Consider the following 23,364-nt stretch of genomic DNA (forward strand, 5'->3'; position numbering starts at 1 on the left):
TTTCATTATTTAAAAATATTTTTTTGATACTTAATAAATTTAAGAAATTCTTTTTAATATATATATATATATATATATATATATATATATATATATATATATTGACTACAAAATTTTTAAAAAATTCAAAATTATTTCTATATATCACATCTTTTTTATGCCGATATATTAAATCTTTTAGGATGAATTTCTTTCGTCAATGAAGCATCGTTGAAACGCAAGAATTTGCCTTAAAAAAGCCGCATCTATTTGTGCCAGCTAAAATATAAACTAATCACAGGCTTAATTATTGAGACCAAAGTGTGATTCTAGACTTTTTAAAATCTTAAAACAAAAAATACATTAAATTATATTCAAATTTCAATTTAAAATTTGATTCGTCTAAGGAACTTTTTAGAGGTGAAAGATCATGTGGTTAGGTTAATGACTCAAACTTCTTCACACGGCTAGTATTATCAATGAACAAATTATATATCTTAAGGTGAATTATTGATAGTGCATGCATTTTCAATAGTAAAAAGGATGTTGCAATTTGCGACTTTGTATTATGAATATTAGCTAATGTGAAAATGATGTTGAAGTGATATCAACTTTATACTTAAGTAATGCAAAGATTGAGCAAAATAAGTAAACAACATGAGGAAAAAATAGTAGAGCACCACACATCAATAACAAAAAGAATTCCTTTACCCATAAATAAAGGTCCAGTTGTGAGGCTTAGCACGGTTTCGTACCAAAATAATAAAGGTTGAAAAGAAATGATTATGATTGATCATCATAATTCATGTTTGATTAACCTTTAACGTAAAACAATTATTGCAAATTAACAAAACCTGATTTAGTTAATCAATGCTCTGATTAAGAAATTAATGAATACCGTACTATTTTACAAAAACAATTCAATTTTTTTTAAGATCTCAATTAAATTTTTATAGTTCAGTTTGGTTCAATTCTTAACAATTCAGTTTGGTTTAATTTGCTTTTAACAACCCCAGTTCCAGTAGACATCAGAGGTAAGGGATGAGAAGTTTCTTACTTTTGGTGACCAATATTTCAGGTACCCTTTTCTGCATTAAATATGACATGCTATCATTTCTCAGTATCCACTGTTCAAGCTGGTGCAGGTTACAATTTTCCTTGTCCTCATTACAGGAAAAAAAAACATAAATTATACCAGTTTGCTCAACTACACATCTATTTAACAAGTGTGTTTGGGCAGGTGTCAAAGATGCACGTAAAACAAGATTTCCACGTCCAATCAAAGATAAAAACGTGGAAGCTACAGCACTAGGCATTGGAATGGATGCAGATCAAATAATGTGAAACATATATCTAAATCCTAATCGTCGTCAAAACCTGCATCATTCATGTCGATGTCGCCTTCTCCATCGTCATTGTCCTCAGTTTGTGCTTGAGCATCAAATGCTGCAGCATTGTCAGGCTGCACATCATTATCTACCATATCATCAGGTCCAGTCACTTGTGATGGTTCAGCCACCTTTGTTTGCATGGATGTCAGACTTTCATCACTGAAGAATGAGGAATATGGCTGTGAAACCTGCAGATGAAAGTTGTTTAGTTGGTCTTCAGCTCGGTGCAAAATTTGTTGGGTCCATAATCTAATTATGAATGTATTATGCATAGATTCAGGTAGACCAACAAATGAATATTTATGTAAACATTATAGATAAAAGGACCATGTACTAATAGAGCGTGCAAATTTTGATCAATTGGCCTCAAATAAAATTCTTAGCTTATTGGATCAAATTCACTGCATTGCTAATAGTAGACATAAAAAGATTTCTCAGCGCATTTACTTTGAGTAAACAGTTCCTTTTCTCTGCACTTTCCACTAGCTTGTTCCATTGTTCACTCCTCCTTAATGTTGAGGCAGATCCAACCACCTATATCAACAACAAAAAATGGATCACGTTCAGGTGTATGGATCAAATAAAATTCTCGAAATCATCACATTAACCCCAAAAGATACAGTACCAACACAGCAGACTTTGCTCTAGTGATCCCAACATTCATTCGCCGGATATCCTCCACAAACCCTATACCTTTATCTTTGCTCGCCCTGACACATGAAAATATTGCAATGTCCTTTTCCCGTCCCTGAAAGAGAGGAGAGTATTCTTTAATATCAAACCTAATGTGCCAACCATGTAAGAATCATCTTTAGAGAGAGAAGCCCAAGTTACAGGCCAATCCTTAAAGTAGCAACCCATTGAAATGAAAGAAATATTATATTATATTATATTATATTATATCGTATTATAAAATATACACTTTATTTAACCATGATTTATTTGCCCAATTTTTGAATTTTTTTATAATTTAATCATGTGAAACTACACAAAAAATGTCGTCTATGGTGCAGTGCAAGTGTGCAACAGTTCATGTGGATGTATATCCATAACCAGCTATTTAGAACACTCAGAATCTTAGTCTTGCAAATGCCAGGTTTATTGTATTCCAGATGATAAACAATCAAAACCTTATTTTAATATTTTCACAATTTATTATTAAATAATCAATATTAAAAGCAAAATTGAAAATGAAGGACATCATATAAATAGCATTAAGCTAGTTTACCTGGCAACCATCAACAGTACATATATCCACTACTTTCTCAGCTGACATTCCAAAGGTCTCTTCAAAACGTTTTTGGAAGAGCTTGACTTGTTGACTATAGGGTGATATAATTGCAACTTGGTTACCAGACTTCAGTGTCGGATAAAGTGAAATAAGTTTTTGATACAAAAATAGAACAAAGTCAACTTCTTCAACATTTATCCATGAACCACTCCCAGGTGGTCGAGCCTCTTTTCCCTCATGAATGTCAAAGAAGCAGAAGGGGCCAAAGCAGCGGTAATCATGCCATGCACGTATTGTTCGTGATTTTACCTCATCCCCATCTTCCAAGGAGTCTTCATAAAACTCCCTGGAGGGAAAGCTTCTTATCTGTTTGATCATAACAAGATAAAACCCTCTTAGCAAAATTGATAGGAAATTAAAAAAAATATATAACAGTAATAGAAGAAAGGAACACAACACAAAACTTCATGCACAATGATTGAAGAACACACAATAAAATTAAGAAGGCATCACCATAAAGAAAAATAGAAAAGATTAAAAATTTATTTAACGTGGTTCGGCCCTTCATGCCTATATCCACAATGATTTATTTGCTTAACGTGGTTCAGGCCTTCATCCCTACATCCACAACACAAATTTGTTTAACGTGGTGCGGTCCTTCATCTCTACATCAACAACCTCATCACATGTTTTCTGGACAAACTTGTAAATCCTCCCTTCACATGACCCTCCTTTCTCACTTAGGATGGTGACCTCTTCTTCAGGTTGGGTGATTCTTCTCATCTCAAGAACTTATATTTATAGACCTAGCATCATAATCTTAAAAGAGAAAAAAAATCTAAAATAATTATAAAAGGAAAAACGTTGAGTACTCAAGGTTCAAATCCAAATGAGAATTATATAATCCCTATTTTTTACCTTGATGCAACAAAATGACAAGCCCAAAAAATAAATTATAAGTATGAAGTATCTAGTTAGTTTTGGAGGCAATTCTGTTGTGTTTCAACCTCTTGCTTCAGAGGCAATTCCCTTGAGTCTCAACCTCTTGATACTTATTTGGACACAGAAAGATCACACATATTAAACAAATTAACTTTGCAAGATTCTGCTTAGCATATGCATTAGAAATGGGTTGAGTAAGGCCTAACTCAACTCTAAAACCTAATTCAGGGGGGAAGGATAGCCCAAGCCTTCTAAACAGTATTTTAGCCATATTCCTAACCAATATAGAACATCTTAACAATATGCACCAACCTCAGGATGCATTCTGTATTGAGTCTTCAACATTTTAACTGGATAACCAGCCTGCTTCAATCTTTCAAATAAGCTTGTGCCATATCTTAAATTCATGAAACAAAAGACAAAAAAAAAAAATCTGATGTTAGCCAAAAGAATGGTTTAATGTATTAATTGATAACCATCATCAAAATATAGTTTACCCATGATTCTTAGCAACGTCTGAAATTACAGTAGCTGGCAGTTGAGCTGGATCGCCAACCTTATAAAATAGCAAGAAAATGTAGCATCAATAAGGACAACATTCACCCAAAATGATTTGAAAAGTTTCAGTCCAACATGTTTTTGAAAGGGTTCAATAATTGTTTTAAAATAATATTTCCATTTTCCAGGTCTTGTCTAGTCAATTAGTAAATCAATAGACATGAATTATCAATCTCATTCCTGTATACCATTTCATATCTTTTGAATTGAGAGTTACAATGAATAATGAATTTGCTTTCTTTACAGATGCTGTCAAAACGGTATCTTTTCCCTTGAAATTCGTATTTTATAAATGATGGATAGTTAACATGTAAATTAAGACATAGCTGCAACTTAAATACAGTAAAAAGTAAAATAGTGTAGGCCTCCATAATGCAAGGATCAGCGATGGAAATTACCAGAAAAACTTTTTTGCATTGATTGGCTAAAGGAACAAGAGTCGCAGGCTCCACCTGTCATATAAAGAGTTGAAATAAAATAAGCAACATCAGTTTTACATTAGATATTGACAATCCTTAATCTTCTCATTACAAATAATAACAAGTAAAGAATACTGTTAGAAACCACATAATATTAAATCATTTCAACATTCCAAGATTGCCTATTTTCATTGTAACTTAGGAAACAAGTGTTAGAATTATTAGTCTAATTTAGGAAATAAATCCTGCTTCCTAAAGAATCTCTTTACGAAGTCCCTCCTCATGTATTTGGTTCTACTTGTTTCATGTATGATCTTTCTCAAAGTAAAGATAAATTATTTGCTCATATTATCAAATATCTTTCTTGGGCCTTCTTGACTTGGGAGACTGGAGTTACTAACTCTCCTACAAATAGATTCTTCAGTTCTGTTGATGTCACCTTTTTCAAGGATACACCTTTCTTCAGTACACAAGTGGAACCAGATTCAAGATCTTAGGGCTTATCACTGCCTTATCTAAGCAACCCTATTTTAATCCTCAGCTTTTGAATCCTCAAAAGTCAACAACCTCTTCCCAACCACAGCAGTTCTCTCCTTGCCCACTCACTTCTTATCAGTGTCATCCTCATCAGATGCCTCCAGAAGTTGCCCCTGTTCTATAGTCTATTGATTCATCTCCTGCTTAAGCGTCTTCACCTGTTCTAGTCCCCACCTGAATCTCACACTGACTTACCCTATTCTTTTCTAATAAAAAAGTTAAATTATAGCACAATATGGCTGGGGACATGCATTATCCAGGATTCAAGCCCAAAGGACTCTTGTGAGAGGGGTTGAGGACAAGTTATATTTATAACATAAAATTAATCATATGTCTTCACCTAATAGCTTAAGTTTTAGGAATGGTGGATGACAGTTATTCCATCAGCATACTACAATTCAAAATTAGTTGCAGGAATGTTTTCAGGAACCGCAGAAACTTCTTTAGACCAAACTTTGTCAAGTTAGTTTATAATACAAGCATCTAACAAGTGATTCAGTAACTAAACTGAAGAAGAAGAAGATTTCACACTTACAGCTTGTGCTGCTTCATCTATAATCACAACATCAAAGCTGCGGTTTAGTTTACTGAAAACATGGGAACCACTAAAGCTGAGAGTTGAGAAGACCTGCCAAGCACAAAGAAAAGACTAAGAAAATCAAATTGTTTTTTGCTATTCCTTTTGCATTCAATCAATATAAGCATGAAATATATACAATTGTGGCCTCATCTAAAATTGCAGCCCGGAGACTATCATCATTACTTCCTGCGGGACCGTTGTTACTCTGTTTATTGGTAGATGATTTGTTGGCACTGGAACGTTTTTGTTTCATCTGCACGTAAAATTTTAAACATCAAAATTTGACCCAAATTACATTTAAGTACAGATTAACAATACAAATTGCAATATAAACAGATACCCTGTAAATAAAATTTAGACTATTAATTCATTAGTAAAAAATTACAGTCAAAATTGGCAGGTTTGAACCAAGTTCAAGAAATATGTATTAAGCTCAATTTATTTTCTTTAACAACATTATTTTCCTCAAAGGTCATAAAAGTTCTTCAGTCATCACCATCTCTTCATTGGTTGATACACATCATAAATAAAGCTAGGGGTGATGAATATGCTTTGGGCTTGAAATCTACATACTAATGTGTTTTGGGTTAATTAGTAAATTATACAGTATGATTGGATGGCCCAATTATAAGATATATGAAGCTTGAACACAAATTAAAATCATTTCAGTGATCAGAGATCCTAGCCAAAAGCAAAAGATGTAAATAAGTTTTCAGTCCTAGGGAAGTGATGAAGCTTAAACATCTTCAAGTGCCAATGCAATTTTGGCACAGTTCTCAATGTTGACCTAAGATGCACTACATGGATACCTATTGGTCAAAAGCCTACAGAATAATGCACCCCATCAAAATCCTCTCTCTCCCTTTCACTTATTCTAAATTATTTCCTTCCCCACTCTCACCTGCCACATCAGCAATCTGTTAGGCTCAGCTATATTAGCACAACTATTCTCCATGTTCCCCATTCTGCCCTTGTTTCCGTGGATTAGTCCACTGCATCCCTTGGCACCTACAACTAAGTAATGGGGTCATCTATCACTGTCACTCTGGACATCCGTACAGACACTTAACAATAAGGCTGAAATAGGATATCTAACCTAGTTAAGGATGGTGAGAAGCTAAAGTAATCTTAAATGAAATGAAATATAACCTCCTTCACAGATGCCTGCAACACATTCACCAGCATAATTAACTCCAAAGAATCGATATTCTTTATAGTAACAAATGTTGCAGCCTTTTCATCTAATTTTACATCATGCATTATATTACGGCTCTTCATTAATTTAAGGAAAATGTTAGCATCCCCTTAGGCTGATTTTTAACATCTAAAAGTGGCAAGTTTTTTATTGAAAAAGAAAAAAAAACATTAATTTTTTATATTTTCAAATCAATAAATGTTTTCTTTCTCAATAAAAACTAACCACTTTTAGATGCATAAATCAGCCCCAAGTGTTGATGTTAATAAAACCATTAATTTAACAGCTAAGCTCCCCTCTGACCTGCCAGGCATGATTATGGCATTATAACCAAATTTTACAGAAGTGGTATGGAAGATTAAATAACAACAGTGGCAGCATAGCTAATTAAAACACATTCAGTCTAATCTTCCACATACAAGTTCATCCAGGGAAACAGCCTTGATAGAATGATGTGCTTTGAGACCAATCCGCACAATTTTAGGGCAATAAACACGGTCATTTTCATCATGTATACCTGAGAACATGCATGAACAACAGTTAAAAAATAAGTATGCAATCATTATAAGATTAAGATAGCATAGAAATAAGGCCACACAACCAAGATGACAATGACATCTCCCTAGTAAAGATGCCCCAGTTGAAATCTTATAACCCCCACCCCAAATAGAAAAATAAGAGGGACAAACATCATACTGCACTAAATGCATCATTTTTAATTTTTATATAAGAAATCTCGATTCTGCAAGCTTCAGAACTTTTAGCATTAAAATTTATTACAGAAATACTTTCAGCTGACTAATTGCCAAATTCTGCATGCTATCTAAACAAATAATCCTTGGCATTCTTTTGCTCTAGTAGCATTGTTGCATAATGCAAGGAAATGTATTGCAAAAGAAAAAACTTTTTCCCCATATTAAATGCATTAGAGAAACTTCATACCTCCATTGAAAACCCTCAACACAATCTCATCAAGGGCAGAGTTTGATGGGGCGCATACTAACACTCTTACACGATACTTGCGATTTGAAGTTATAGCTTCAGGTTTCTGATAAAACCCATCATTAGAGAAGATATTATTTTGCAAAATCAACAATTTTAGCCAACGAAAAAGTACTTACTAGTTCATTTCCAGTGGTTGGAAAAAAACCATCATTGCCATCTTTCGGCATCAAACTATCCCTTGGATTAATACCATTAAGCCATGGAGACGCTAGTGCCCAATGCCTTTGTCTGCCAAAGGAAAAGGGAATAGAAAAAATCAAAAAAATCTTCTACCAAGATGAAATATGAAAAGTGCAACAAAGCTAGTATAAAAACCATCTTTGTTCTCGGGGAAGAATGGTCACAATCCAAATTGATTATAAATGAATAAGACTAGATGGTACAGCAATATAACAGAAGATCTGAAAAACAACTGGCTTAACTCTACTTTAGATATCAAATAAGTAATCATCCAGATCACTTCCAGATATCATGCCCTTAGCTTTAAACAATCCTCCCAGCTTCTTATGATGCCAATGTAAAGTTAAACCAACTTATGTGAAGAGAAACCAAGAAAATGTGCACTTAATTACAACTATTTTCTTGATGTTTACTTTATGATATAATATTAATATCAATTTTTACCCTCCTTGTTGCACTTCTACTTTGATTTAAAACTATTTAAATATGAACTACTGGAAGATAGGCACAGCCAGAGAGGAAACATGTACAACACGAAGCTAGAAGAAACCAATAATGTAAAGAACAAAAAATTTAAAGATGTTCCAGATGGGGAATAAAAAGAAATATCATATCAGAATCACAGGAAATAACCAACATCCATGACATGAGGTTGTCTAGAATAAGTGAAGCCTAGATATTCTCAAAGCAAATCTTACTTCTCCTCAATAGGTAATTGTGGTCCCTGCCTTAGCTCATAGGTCCTGTTTCCAAGAAACAAATATCAATAAACATATGTATGAGCAAAGAGAAACATTAGGCAAAAATGTGACCATAAATTGCTTGGTAGAAGCAAAAAATGCTTCAAAATCTCACCTCTACCAGGCACACTCTTATAATGCTTTGCTCAAGACAACAATCAAAACCAAAAACAGAATTTTTAGACATAGAAGACTACAGAAATATATAAAAATATTATACTTACTTTGAATGCATTCTTGTAGGAGTAGCATGCAAAATGGTACTTAGAATCCCAAGTATGGTCTGAGTCTTCCCAGTCCCTGGGGGCCCCTGAATGGGAGTTGGTTAGGCTCAATTACAATTATATATATATATATATATATTAAAAAAAACTACTATACATTGATAACAACCCAGATATCTGTCTCATAGATATCTAGCAAGGGGATAATGCTCCAGCAAAAAAATCTGGAAAGGACCTAGTGACATGATATAAATGGACATTATAACCTGTTTTTGTGTAGTAAAAAATTACAAACTCTAACTCAATCGCCTAGCTTTCAAGCTTTGCATGATAAGAAACACAAAATAGCAAAGGATAAATTATATTCATTACAAGAAATCAGGAGAGGGCGAGCCCTGGTGCAGCGGTAAAGTTGTGCCTTGGTGACTTGCTGGTCATGGGTTCGAATCCGGAAACAGTCTCTTTGCATATGCAAGGGTAAGGCTGCGTACAACATCTCTCCCCCATACCTTCGCATAGCGAAGAGCCTCTGGACAATGGGGTACGAAGTTTTTTACAAGAAATCAGGAACTGAACCAGTTCACAATTCAACCAGTCTAACTAGTTAGTCTGTTTCTTACAGAACTTTAAAAAAATAATGCTTAGGCTTTTTGAAGCTCAAAAAGAATATCACAACTAATTTTGCCTAAAATCAGAGAAAAAACTGGCAGCATGAAAGCTTGAAATCGGCAGTTCTTTGTAATAAATTTCTCCCAATTCCCAACTATAAAAAATAAGTCTTTGTACAAAATAATTCAGCATACACTGATAAACATAACATCAAATATTACCTAAAAGAAAAGGCAAGTATGCAAAACATTAAACAAATTTTACAGCAGAAAAAAAGCCAGACATAGAGGCCAACCTGTATCAAGACAAAGGCTTTTGATGATAGACCAGCCTGCAACAGAAATAAAATGTTACTGTTGAATAAATAATGCTAGATGAGCTTTATGTGTTGTAAAAGAATAAAAACTTTTGATCGATCTTTACTCTCTTATAAAGATTTTTTGGTCCTTTTTTCTCTCCTTAGTTGTTTGAATAAATAATTCAGTGGAGATTTTTCTTATAATTGAGCATGCTTGGAAGAGCTTTAAACTAAAAAAGCAAAAAATAGCTAAACTTTTATGCTTCTGGAAAGACCTTACAAAAGTTAATATCGAGAAAGGAGAAGCTATTCAAGCATTAAAAAGTATTTTTTGAAAATTGCATCCAAATGTAAAATAGCTTTCAAATGTAAAATAGCTTTTACTTTTTTTCAAAAGATCTTTCTAACAGGTTCATCAACAAAAAGGTATTTTCTCTTTCAATTAAGCACTGAGAGTTTCATAAAACAAAATGATAAAGAAAGCACACACGAAGATGGGAAGAGATTGGTGAGCTTTTAAAGGTTTCTGTGTTACTGTTCATTTTAATATTGATTTTAGGTTGTTGGCTTTAGAGGTCACTTGCTCTTGCATTTGTTTTTTAACTCCTATATCAAAACAAAAAGAAATTGAGATGAGATTTTTTTGGTATAATTGATTGAGATGAGATTGAAATTGTAGAATCTAAGCCTTTAACATGTACAGAAGAAAAGAAAATGAGGGAAAACAAGGAGCATGTTCAAATAGGGAAAACTTGGAAGCAAGAAAATGAGAAACAGGACTCTGAATGATGTTATATATGATAATACGCTTGAAGTACTACATCCTGAATTTTAATTATAGCATCCTTAACTTAAGTACTACATCCTGAATTTTAATTATAGCATCCTTAACTTAAGTACTACATCCTGAATTTTAATTATAGCATCCTTAACTTAAGTACTACATCCTGAATTTTAATTATGACTGAATGCCAAATCCAAACTTGAAAATATGTCATCTTAAGTAATTGCCAGAATCCTATATTTATCCTTTCCAAACAATATATCAGCATCTAACAAGGATACAAACATAAAGAACACTGGATTGCAAAAAAGAAAAAGGCAAAAAGATAATTAATAAACCTGAAACTCAGTTGATGAATAAGTTTTTGTTACTTTATTGAACTTCAAAGGTAAAAACTTACTGTTATGGCCTCACGTTGGTACTGATTGAAAGTACTTTCAACATATTCCTTCAAAGGGATTGGGATTTTCCAACCCTCGGCTTCTGTGCCAAAATTCTCTCCAACTGCATTTAATATTAAATCCTTGTATGGGAGACAGCTTATAGTTCGTACAGCCAAATACTCACGAGCAATGGTAGATAAGCTGCACAGCTGCATGGTTTTCACATTGGATCAAAGGCCAAACTAATTTATAAGAACCATTTTTCTGCTGCTAAGAAAAAAATAATGAAAACCTCTATACCTTCTTTTATAAATTAATAAAAGCAATTCATTAGTCAAGGATGAAACCCCAAGTATAAAAAGCACACAATTGATATCACTTAATTCTATACAAAGAAAGGGGGGAAACTAGACCAAAAAAGTGGAACTACATGAACTTGAGGAATCTATTCCCTGTAAAATTAAACACGGCTAAATAGAAAAGGATGAATTTCAAAACTTTATCAAATAGCAGAAGTGAAGGAAACAGGTAAGAAGGAGTCACATAATAACATAGGAGTGAAGTAGTGAACAAGGAGTCACACTAAGTATTCAATACCATTCGCTAGAATCGCTACTAATACGAGAAAACTTGAAATAACTAGAAAACAAAGTGTTTTAAATGTTAAAAAAAATATAATAATTAACATTACAACAACAACCAAGTCTCACCGGGATAATAATTAACATTTAAAAAAAAGGCTACAAGTCTACATCAGTGAATGTGAAATATATGTGTGTGATTGGTTGATTAATAAACAAAAAGAAATAAACATTTAAAAAAGTTAATGTTAAAATTCCACTTTCTTTAAACACTAAACCTTATACTGACAAGATTTTAAAAAAATGTGAACAAAGAAGTTAAGTCGGAAGGGAGGTTGCCCCATTTCCTATGTCAAAGCATACCACAACACAAGCCTCAACAAGGACATATAGCAGTACTTACAGAAAAGTGAATAACCTGCCAATGGAGGATCAATCAAATCCACGACCATTTTTATATAATAAACAATCAAATATGAAATATCAAGTGGAGGAGGGAATTAAATATAATGATATTTTATCTTTTTTAGAGTAGCTAATCCCTTCCTTCTCGGTCCTCAAATTACACCTAATATGTGTAAAAATGCTTACATGTATTTGAAATATATAAAAATGTAAATTTAATTATTTTCATGTAATTGAAACACACACACATTGTCAATGGAAGCAACTGCCAAGAATAAAAGAATGTATTTGAAATCAATATGTTCTTTTTGCCATTTGTAGCCTGATTTTATCAAGTGAAACTCCAAGCACCCTTGAATAGAACAAAAACCAAATATCATAATAGTACCTGACATGTAAAGTCTACATCTAATTGCACTGCTCAAGATAAAACTAAAGAATGCATATACAACAAAGAACAATGCCACAGAACTTCATCAATATTATTATTTGCAAACATGTCTACAAAGGAATATTTTTATTCTTAAATGAAAATAATAATATCCAAGAAATGTCATGGTAATAAAAACATTAAAATTCATAGTTGATAGGCAAACTACTTCTTTCCTCTGGCAAGAATACAAGATAGAACAAGTTACCTTCATAAAATATAACTGTCTCTCTGTCTCGCATATATGAGAACGCATGTTAAACAGTCTGGGGCAAGATTGTACATTATCTGTATTAAAATTTGAGAACTCTCCGGCAAGATAGAGTCTAACTCGAAGAAGCCTTGTTTCAAAAAATTTCCGCACATGTTCCACCAAGGCAAATGCATAAACAGTAGGTAATCTTTTGTCATCCAAAAACTGTGCAGTGACAAATATTGATAGGAAATCAGTTCAAAATAGGCAAACAATTCAAAGTCCGAAATCAAAAAATCTCTTATCACTAGTAGTACCTTCTCTTTCGAAAGCAGCAAAAGATCATTCTGTGATATTGATTCTCCCTCATTGATTTCACACGGAAATTCTATAAAGTGAAAATCGTCCGCCTCGCTCCAACTTTTTACCACCCCCAATTTCCATTCAGTCACTGTAGTCAGGCAAACGAAAAAAGTTCTTTAGCAACAACAAAAAGAGACCCTCCAAACTTTTTTTTTGGTGCCTGGGTATCTCAGCCTAGAGCTGGAGATTAATATAGAGATTTATTTAAGGGGCTAGTCTCTCCTAATTAGGTGTTCTCACATACACAGAGACTTGAGGTCAAACTCCTAACTACATGCTAAAGCAGAATACTTATATTTCAACCATACCACACCATACTGGTTAACCCTCCAAACTTTAAAACATCGAAAGGAATACCCATTTTTTGAAAGGGAGAACCACAATTTAGACAGAGCTTTTTTTTTTATCGGCAAATGTTAATTGTTAGTTTGTTAGTTTTTGTTAGCTGGAAGAATCGAACCCGCAACCTTTTCCTCATTCCCTTCTTTCTTATCCACCCAACCAGCCCTATATCTCCACTGGCCGAGAGCTTTAATAGTCCACTCTCCACTGGCAAGTGCTACAATGCCATTAACTATTGACAATGCTACATTGCTACTGCTAGAATGAATAATAATTCACTGAAAAAATAGATGCGAAAATAGTTGAAAACTTGAAATTAAAAAATACCCTCTTCCTCCTCTTTCTCCTTAATGATCTGGGATTTGGCTTCTTCAAAGACGAGGGGTTCGTATGTGGCAATGTAATCATCAACATCTTTGTAGCGTTGCTTCACCTTCACGAGTGTCGACACCGCAGTCCCTTTCTTCTCCTTGTTTTTCAGCTTCTGAAAGCATCAAATTTGAAAGACTTGTTATTGAATGCAAAAAACAAAGGAACCAAGAAAGGAAAAAGAGTAAGGGAAAGAAGTGAATTTGCCTTAGATTCCTTGAGGAGAGCAAAGTAGTCCCAACTAAGAATAATCTGGTAGAAGCGGCGGATTACAGATTCTTCCTGAAGCTTTTCCTTCTCCACCACTGCCATAACAACAACAGCAGCAGCAGCAGCAGTAACAATCACTGAACGAGAGAAGAGAGAGAGACAGGGTTTAAGACTAAAAAAAAAAAAACACCCTTTTAAAACAAAACTAAAGCCAATACTATTGTCAATGTAAAAGAAAGAATTTTTTTTTTATCTACAGTACGTGCAATCAACATAAACACTACGGTTCCTGAGACTTGAGAGTGTGATTACCTGCAAAAATCAAGGCGGCGGCGGCCTGGTGGTTGGCGCGACGACGTACAGTGGCGTGGGGTGCTCCCTCGTGCGACGGCGGTGGGAGGACGACCAAGCTTCGACGGCGGTTGGAGGTTGTGGTCGTGCAACGGCGCGGGACTTCAGTCTTAGAAGTAGTACTGAATATTGATGTCTTCTTATTAATTTTCACGGGAATTTTTACGTGTGAATTGATGGAATTTTACATAGTGTATTTGTTTTTAATTAATATGGAGAAATACTATTAATACAATTTTATTCTTATAAAATGACTCGAAAAAATAATAGAGATAAAATAAAAAAAATTAAAGAGAATAATTATTGTGTTTATTATTTTCAAAAGAAATATATTATTTATAAATAAAAAAATAATTGAATAAGATACAAAAAGATAAACATAAATAAAGAAAGATTATAAATAAATAATAATATATATGATAAAAGATATAGACATCTGATAATAAGATTATTTATAATATATTTTTTATTGTAAATAAGTCCTTGACTTTTACTTCACGTTAGATAAGGCTTGAATTATAGTTATTAATTAAATGAGTGACTTACTAGTTTAGTAATTATAATAGTTGATTAAATTGATTCTTAAAATTAATAAAATCATAAAGTGGAGTTTATTGTACAAGATTTATGTATTTTTACATGGGAAAGGAAAAACAAAGCAAAATTAAAAGAGGGGTCCTTTCTAAAATGGTCCAGAATTCTATCCTCCAGAGCCAACTATAAAGCGTCCATATCAGCAGCATATTTTGGCTAGAGAATCAACCACAGTATTCACTTCCCTCCCTCAAAACCCAGGTTCTAATAATCTAGAGAGCAACACAGTCATTTATGTTATCTATATATGACTTGCAATAATGTTGAAGCTCTTTATTGATATCCCGAATTTCAGCTAACAATGAGTCCTGAATGACCCCTCCAACTCTCATTTGACAAGAATATGAGATCCAACTACCATCTACACCTTAATTTACTTGAGTCCCTGAGCAAGTCCTAGTGGTTGACAAATGATTATGGTATCTCTTGGAATTTCGTTTGGAATGTTGCATGTGTAACCTGCCACAGAAAGAAATAGGAAACTTCCAAATTCTCCTCCACAAAGGGTTCGAAAGTAAAGTATCCTCATTAAGCAACCATTTGTAGAATGATAAGGACTCACCTGGCCATGCAACAATGTCACAACCATTCGGATTCCGAGGAACCTCCATAACAAAGGCTTCCTATACTTATCCAATCCAAGAACCAAAACGACGGTTGTCCAACCCTTGGATGAGGAGTCATTACAAAGAAGGTCCCTCCATTTGAGCATACTTCGCCAACACAAAGGAGAATCAGACGCAAGAGTGATTGTAAGAACTGGTGCTTGATGCAAGAATTTATTGGGAAAAACATGCACCCACTTTAGTCTTTATTGTACATTATGAATTGCTTTAGTCTTTTTTGAAGTTGTGATGAATAATTAAATTGTCTATGATGGATGGTCTGCATGTCTTCCTCCATCCTCATACATGGATTCATATTGCTATGTTGGCAGATGTTTCGTGGTTTTAAGTTTGGGCTTCTAGTCCATTATGTTAAAAAAAAAAAAAAACAAGATCAGCGGTTACAAAATAAATTAAGAATGAGTCAGGGAGTGGGAGGCTAGAAAGGGGAGGGAGTGGGGAGAGAGTATAGAGAAGTGGGAAATTAAAAATGATATTTGTCTCTTTTAATAGTTTGTACCTGGGACAATTTTCTGTCCCATTGAGTAACAAGAAAGAAATTGTATTTTTGTGTTGTCCATCTTTTTTACTTTTTAGCGAATCAAATATACCATAAATGATTATTTTTGTAATTTATCCTTTTTTTTTCTTCAGTTTGGTTATTCATTTTTAAAAAATTCAATTTAATATTTTATCTTATTTAAAAGATTTAAAATGATCATTTATATTTTAAAAAATTTGTTTTGGTACCTCCTCTTATTTAAAATTTTAAAAATGATCATTTAACTATTTAAATATATTTAAAATGGTACTTTATATGAACATTATTTGAAAATTAAAGTTGAATATATTTAAATAGTTGACTGATTATTTTGAACACTTTTATAAGTGTAGACTACATATAGTGGAAAAGTAATTTTTTTTGTGCATGTTGCACAAAAAATAACGACCTTTAGATTGATCTTGCATAAAAAAAATTTGTGTACCATTCACACCTTATCACCACCTTTGTTCTCCTCGGCTACTCTTACCACCACCTCTCTTTGTCATCACTTTATTTTCTTTCTCGTCGACCTATCTCTTTCATAGTTTCCAACCACCCTTCCCTCTCTAACACCTCCCCCATCTTTTTGGTGACAACTGATGATGGCGGTGAAGAATCGATGATATTTTGATGGCGACGATTTTTGCTAATTTGTGGATCTGAGCTTCAATCAGTGGTCAATGGTGCATGGTGTTCAATGGTGGGGGGCCAACGAGAAAGAGCGTGGTGGCAAAGCTAGTGTGCTTGAGCAAGATTGCTTTCCATCGAACCAATCACAGAAGCAATGAATCTACGAGATACATCTTGCTCCATGCCGACCAATGCCACACACAACCACAAAACCTAAACTCAAGGCATCACCACAAAATCACTGTTCAACAAAATCTTTTAGAGACTTTATTGTCAACTAACACAAAATGGTGGTGACACAATAGTAGTTTACACAGTTAAGTGAATTGGCACAACTTAGATTTGAGTTATATTTTTTTTTCTTAAAGCTGCCTTTTATTTTTTTTCCTCTTCATATTGTAATGATTTTAAAATTTCTATTTGTTTGGTTAATATTGGCCGTACAACTTCAATTTTTGTAATAAATAATGATTTAATATTGATTTTATTGATCTCCTCCATTATTGGTTGATGTTGATTTGTTTTTTTTGTTGAGTTGAGGAATCTTATAATGCTATCAAGTGCATAAAATTTACTTTTAATTATTAGTCTTTGGGTATGAAATAAATCCAAACAATTTACCCTAATTATGATTATAAAAAAAATTGCCCCAATTAAAAATACAAATAAAGTAGTATCTAAAAAAAATAGAATCCAAAAAAATAAAAAATAAAAAAAATCAATAGCAATTAACCGACCTACTGTTTTAAACAATATAAAAACATCGATCTCTCGTAAAGAGCAGTTCCGATTCATCATCATCGTACGTTCTCTTCTCTGTTCCATAAACCATGGCCACATTTCTCTCTGCACGCCAAATCAAGCCCATCCAGAACCCAATTCCGTTTTCCCAATCGGAGATCGAAGCCGCGAAGCAACTCATCCAACTCAGCAGCGGAGATTCTGAGGAAGATCACCACAGCAGCAGCAACAGCTGCAGCTACAGCGTGGTGCAAGGGAAACCACCCCAACAGAGCAAGGTTGATTCCGGCGGCGATGTTTCGTCCGTCGCAGTTACCACTGCGGTGGAGTCCGAAGATGAAAGCTTTGCGAGAAAGAATAAGAGGTATCGTTGTATTAAAGATTTGTATAGCGCTACAACTCCTGTGGTGAAAGCGAAGAGGAAGAGGAACAAGTGTGTCGGAACTAGGAAGTGATGACGTTAACATGTTGATTAGTGTTATAATAACTTATAATCTAACTGTCCAAGGTTGCAAGCAAGTTGTAAAGTTGTACGTAGTAATTTTCCACTGCTTTTAAGACTGTTTGCATGCTTGTTAATGAGAAAGCTCTGGAATTTTCAAGAAGTAGGGCTGAAATTTCAAATTTTATTCTGTTTTTTTTTCTTCTCTTTCTAAGTAATAGAATAGTTGTTTTAGTGTGCATATCATATCGAGTCTTCCGCTTACACTAGTTGTGACTTGAGTTTGATGATACACTATATGTAAATTTCACTATAAATCGTAACTGCAGTTAGTGATCTTCCATGACCTTACAAAGAAGTGTGTCTCACCCTAATCTGAATTTTTTCATACTATGATTTCAACTATAGTTTGAATCATAATTCCTCATCAAGTCATAGTGTTTTATCTAATAGCTGATTTGAACATGAAAACGGGATAGATCGCCCTTGAAAAATTCAGAATCGTTTTGGAATTCATATAGCAGAAAAGAATTTAGTTAAGATTAACCTTGTTTTGGGTATTGAACAAAAGTGTGTTTCTACTATCCTATAATCGGAGAGGAGGATGCAATTAAGATTACCGAAAAGAATTTACGGGTAGTGAATAACATTGTGTATTTGTGTCCTATTATTATCGCGTATCCTTTTGGAATTTTCATTTTCAGAAATCAGAATAAAACATTCTATGTAGGGTAATTGGGGATCGAAACCCCCAATTTTGAGTTTTGAACAGTTCAAGAGGGCGATTAGGACAGTGACCAATTGTGTTCGAAAGCTTGCTTATTAAAAATTTGCTAGAATAGATTTTGTTGGTCGATATGCTAGTTACGATCGTTGTCGTACAAGTGATAATTAAAAGACTACGGATTTCACACGTTAAACGCCACCGTTTACCAGCTTAATAATGTTGGGTGACAATTGACATTTACCAAATCTCAATGTTATCGGTTCTGTACGAGAACGACATTGCGGTTACTCATTTAATACAAGAAAGTAGAGTGTTACCTTTCTTTTTATATGGTAATGGCAATGGGATCGACTTTGAGCACTGAAACTGCACTATTTGCTGTTCCATATTCTTGTGCTAATGGAATCATAATAGATCACATTAAAATGATAATAAGTGTAAATCATTGATATCATCACCTACAGTACACCTTACAAAAAGACTCGTACTAACTTGTCAGAAAGAGGACACACTAATGATACAATCTTTAACACATTTATATAACGAGACTCAAAATCCTCTTCAAAAGCACTTATAGTTATGATATGTAAGTTTAACAATGCTTTGCCAATACCCAAGAGAAAGGCTTCAATTCAAGTAATTAATTGTTCAACAATTACTTAATTACAACGAAATAAGGTGTAAATTAATGCATGCCACGTAGCCAGTATTAAGTATTAACATACATGTATATGTGTTTAAGCTACCACACGTGAATACCACAGTTACGGCTTTTCGGCAAATTAATAGCATTCCATGTGAGATATGATGAACTATGTGATGGAAAAATATAAAAGATAAAAAGGTATATTATAAATATAAAATATATAATTTTATTATACAAATATGATATATTTTTTCTGCAATCTATTTCTTAACAAAATTCTTTCATGAAGACGTATTCTATCAGAAACTGGAATCTAGTTTCTTCACTAATCATTTGAGAGTCAAGGTCCTATTTTTACAAAAATTAAAGTCTCGGGCCTCAAGAAAGACTTAGAATATATTCAAACGCCTTCTATTTGAAATACACAAATTCAACAATAAGTCATATTAGAAATAGAATAAGATATTTTTTACCTACGGTGAAAAAAACATAAGAAAATGCAGTACAACAACAATTTTGACGTGGTTGCACAATGCACATTACATGAAGGTTTTGTTCCCAATTAATCATAATCAATATACTATAACCAAGAGACTTTCATACAAAATTGTGGTATATATACCACCAATAATATTTATTTAAAAACATAAGAAAGTGTTCATGCAAGAGAATATTGACGAGACGCATAGGATACCAACAAACATCCCCTATGGATGTGTCGTCAAAAGAATGAAACATAGGACAATGTCTAGCGAAATCATTATAGAGAACCCATTATATAAGGAGGAAAGTGTAGCCTTCCTCATGTTTATGGTTAGACATTGTTGCAGGAAGTGCATAGAGCTTCTCTGTCTAAGGAGTTCTTCACACACTTTTGTTGTTGTTCTCTAATGCGACTAGAAAGTGAAAAATCTATTAATTAACAATTAAAAATCAAACTTATTCAAATGCTATCAACATGTTTGGCTCTAAATTATATTTGGTTGATAAAAGTCAAATTTATCGGATTTTAATATGTATTTTGTGACATTTATTTGATATTTTAATTAACTTTAGGCTTTGTTTTGAAACAAAATAACTTTAAAAGAATTTTATGTTTTAGTTATTTTTAATTAATTTTTGATAGTTTTTCAGAAAAACAGGTCATTATGGCAAGAGGATACCTAAAATTAACATAAAGTTTTGAAAAGAAAAATTGTGAAAATTGGAAATAAAAGTTAGAAAAATCAAGAGCAATATATTTTTCAAGGATAAATCAACTAAAGAAGAAGATAATTACTTGAATTAATTAGGGATATTATTTGTTTGTAATTTCTTATGATTATCTTCTTAATTAAACCTAACTACAATTCTATAAATAGAAGGCTAGAGATTCATTCTAACAGTAGTGTAGAAGTCTAGAACAAGTCTTAAAATTATATTTTAGACTTCCACCTACTAAATGTCTCCAGTATTCCATTAGACACTCTAGATTTTGATGTATTATTTTTATTAGTGTAATTTCTTCCACTCAAGAGAGCAAAAGATGAACCTTGTTTTGCTTTAATTTTATCGATTCAATATTTCATCTTTAGTTCTTTATTTATTTTTGTACTTAATGTTTTTATTTTATTTGTTATCTTATAGATGAATTCAATAATTAACTTGCGCTTTAGCGAACCTTATTGAAACACAAACATGAATCAAGTACTTAATTAGAATTATCTCTAGGAATAAAATAATCTTGGTTAAATCTCACTAATTCTCGACTATTAATATTGATTGCTTGTGTTAGTATGTTCAAGGGATTTGGTATCAAACAAGTAGTTTAGAATCTTTAACCATGTGATAGTTGGGGTAGAATACATCAGTGAATTGGTGATGAACAAGAGAGATGAGTGGAGAGTTGTGAAGTTACAATGAATTGAACGAAGTTCAAGTTCAAACCTAGACATTCATTCATCAAAGATCGACGTCACCATCAAAGTCTAGTATTTCTATTTTTACTTAATTATTTTATTGTTATTTATTTTATATTATTTATTTTGTGACAATCACAAAACAAAAATACAAAAATTTAGTTTTTAATTAAATAATTATATGAAATCTCTCTTTTATTATATCATGAGTAAGTTACACTTAACCTATAAGCTGAATCTAACGTGAAATAAAATTGTAACAGTGGAAGTGCAACAAAAATGTGTTCCAGGATGAGAAGTCGATGATCCAGGAGGTTATTGATAAAGTTTGTCATCTAGCTAGCTCATATAATGCTAGTATAATTTTTCATAAACTTCTTGCTAACTCGAATCAGGTAAAGGCCAGTATCGAATGTATCAAGTGGAAATTCTCAATAGAAGGGAAAGTTGCTCTAAATTGTGATCTATCGAGGAAGGGGGATTGCAATATGGTTGTGGAGGTGTGTTGCGGGACCACAATGGCTCCTTTATCTATGGATTTGGTGCTGATCTAGGTGGTTGTTTAGTCCTTGTTGAGGAGTTGAAGGCAAATTGGTGTAGTCTTACTCTAGCCTGGTCTAGGGGATTTTGGAAGATTCATGTAGACTCTGATTCACAGTTGGCGGTTAAGCTTTTGTCCAAAGGGTGTTGTATGTTGCATCAATGTCATGCACTCATCAGATAAATTCACTCAGTTCATAGCAATGAAGGAGACATTACTTGGAACCATATTTTTCGAGAAGCCAACCAAGTAGCAGATGGTGTGGCAAAGCACACTATGTATGTTGCATCCATACCATGCACTCATCGGACAAATTCACTCAATTCACAGCAATGGAGGAGACATCACTTGGAACCATATTTTTCGAGAAGCCAACCAAGTAGTAAATGGTATGACAAAACACGCTATAGAGGAAGATTTTAATTTCCATGTCTTTGATTTCATCTCTAACTTTGTTCTTGAGAATGGATGAGCTGATATAACTCAAATTTGTTCCTAGAGACTTTTAGTTCCTCTTCTTAGTGCAATTAAAAAAAATGTTTGACTCTAAATGTGAGTTCCTTGAAAAAAAAAGATAGGATTTGAATATATTATGCCGTTTGGGAAATGTACAAGATACTAGAAATTTTAATTCACAAACGTTAAAATGAATATATACGAGAAATATTACCATTGAATTACAACATGAAAAAACCATTAAAAAAAATGCCATGAATGACTCAGGGATGGAGAAAAATAACCTAACAACAGGGTAAGAAATATGAAGTGTTATAAACTAAAACTCTAAAAGTAGTTGCACACCGACCATTAAATAGTGTGAGGGTTTGTTGGTCTGTGCTAAGCCTTTAGGGTTGCAAAGTTTGCACGTAATTAAACTTACACATGAAAAATCAATTAGGCTTACTTCCACCGTCCAATGCCTAATTTAATTACTTTTTTTACAGAATTATTGTTTTAGTATATAAAAAAAATTGTGGATAAACTTATACAATATAATACTCGTACAAATAACGAATAAAGTTACTTTTTTTCCCGCTAAATGAATAAAGCTACTTTATATTGTATTTAGTTTAACTTATTATGTCTATTACAACATGTCAAACAGGTTTTGTATATATACATGAATAACTTGAACTGTAAGGGATAATTCAAAGAGACATTGAAGTTGAAAAAAACAAAGAAATATTATATTTTTTCGGCAAAATAAAATTATAAAATTAACTTGATGATTGAGAATAAAAGTTTAAAAGTAGAAGGAAGAAGTGAAATAAGGTTACAAGTTTTAATCTCCTTAATAATATTCAAAAAATAATTAATCATTAACATTTATAGATAAAAAAATATAAAATAATTTTACACGTGTTTTTTCTTCTAAATTGAGTTGTAGTGGGATTTATTTCAAAGAAAAAATAAATAATCTTGATGACTAATTTAATCAAACATTTATTTAATAATTTGTTATTAAATGGGATTGTTTTTAAAATAAATTAAAAAAATATTTGAAGCTTATAAAAATAAACCTTAAAGAACTTATAAAAAGATTATAAATAATTTCTATAAAATTAAGAAAATGTTTAGATGAAATTTTATAAAACTTATTTGAATACATGAAAACAATATGTATTTTCTTTATATTTTTTATTTTAATTGATTTGAATAAATTACTAGTTAGTGCTAAAGCTTATCAATGATTTATT

The 23,364-nt window shown here is 32.8% G+C and overlaps 1 protein-coding gene across 2 annotated transcripts; it reads right to left on the reverse strand.

Annotated features, from left to right (window-relative positions):
• Positions 1–1,028: 1,028 nt before the first annotated feature.
• Positions 1,029–14,479, reverse strand: LOC114421435 (probable helicase MAGATAMA 3). 2 transcript variants are annotated; one of them, XM_028387345.1, is made up of 21 exons: positions 14,261–14,479; positions 13,946–14,085; positions 13,697–13,853; positions 12,982–13,115; positions 12,680–12,889; positions 11,073–11,264; positions 9,886–9,921; positions 8,982–9,067; positions 8,716–8,760; positions 7,954–8,065; positions 7,775–7,880; positions 7,252–7,349; positions 5,774–5,890; positions 5,593–5,685; positions 4,500–4,553; positions 4,041–4,099; positions 3,856–3,940; positions 2,599–2,967; positions 1,996–2,118; positions 1,818–1,904; positions 1,029–1,558 (listed from the first exon to the last, which is right to left on the reverse strand). In XM_028387345.1, the coding sequence occupies exons 2-21, from the start codon at positions 14,048–14,050 to the stop codon at positions 1,340–1,342; spliced, it is 2,487 nt and encodes an 828-aa protein (XP_028243146.1). In that variant the 5' UTR covers positions 14,051–14,085; positions 14,261–14,479; the 3' UTR covers positions 1,029–1,339. The 2 variants fall into 2 exon arrangements, with proteins under 2 accessions (XP_028243146.1, XP_028243147.1); XM_028387346.1 differs by having other exon boundaries at positions 13,946–14,120; positions 14,261–14,448.
• Positions 14,480–23,364: the final 8,885 nt, after the last annotated feature.

The sequence above is a fragment of the Glycine soja genome, chromosome 8 (assembly GCF_004193775.1).
Source record: "Glycine soja cultivar W05 chromosome 8, ASM419377v2, whole genome shotgun sequence".
Classification (NCBI taxonomy): Eukaryota; Viridiplantae; Streptophyta; class Magnoliopsida; order Fabales; family Fabaceae; genus Glycine; species Glycine soja.

Bases quoted from the DNA above. Each gene is read 5' to 3' on its own strand.
- LOC114421435 (XM_028387345.1), bottom strand. From the start codon at position 14,050: ATGGCAGTGGTGGAGAAGGAAAAGCTTCAGGAAGAATCTGTAATCCGC. The intron at 7,881-7,953 runs GTAAGTACTTTT...GGGTTTTATCAG, and splicing joins CAACCACTGGAAATGAACTA to AAACCTGAAGCTATAACTTC. The intron at 2,968-3,855 runs GTTGGTGCATAT...ATGATCAAACAG, and splicing joins AATACAGAATGCATCCTGAG to ATAAGAAGCTTTCCCTCCAG.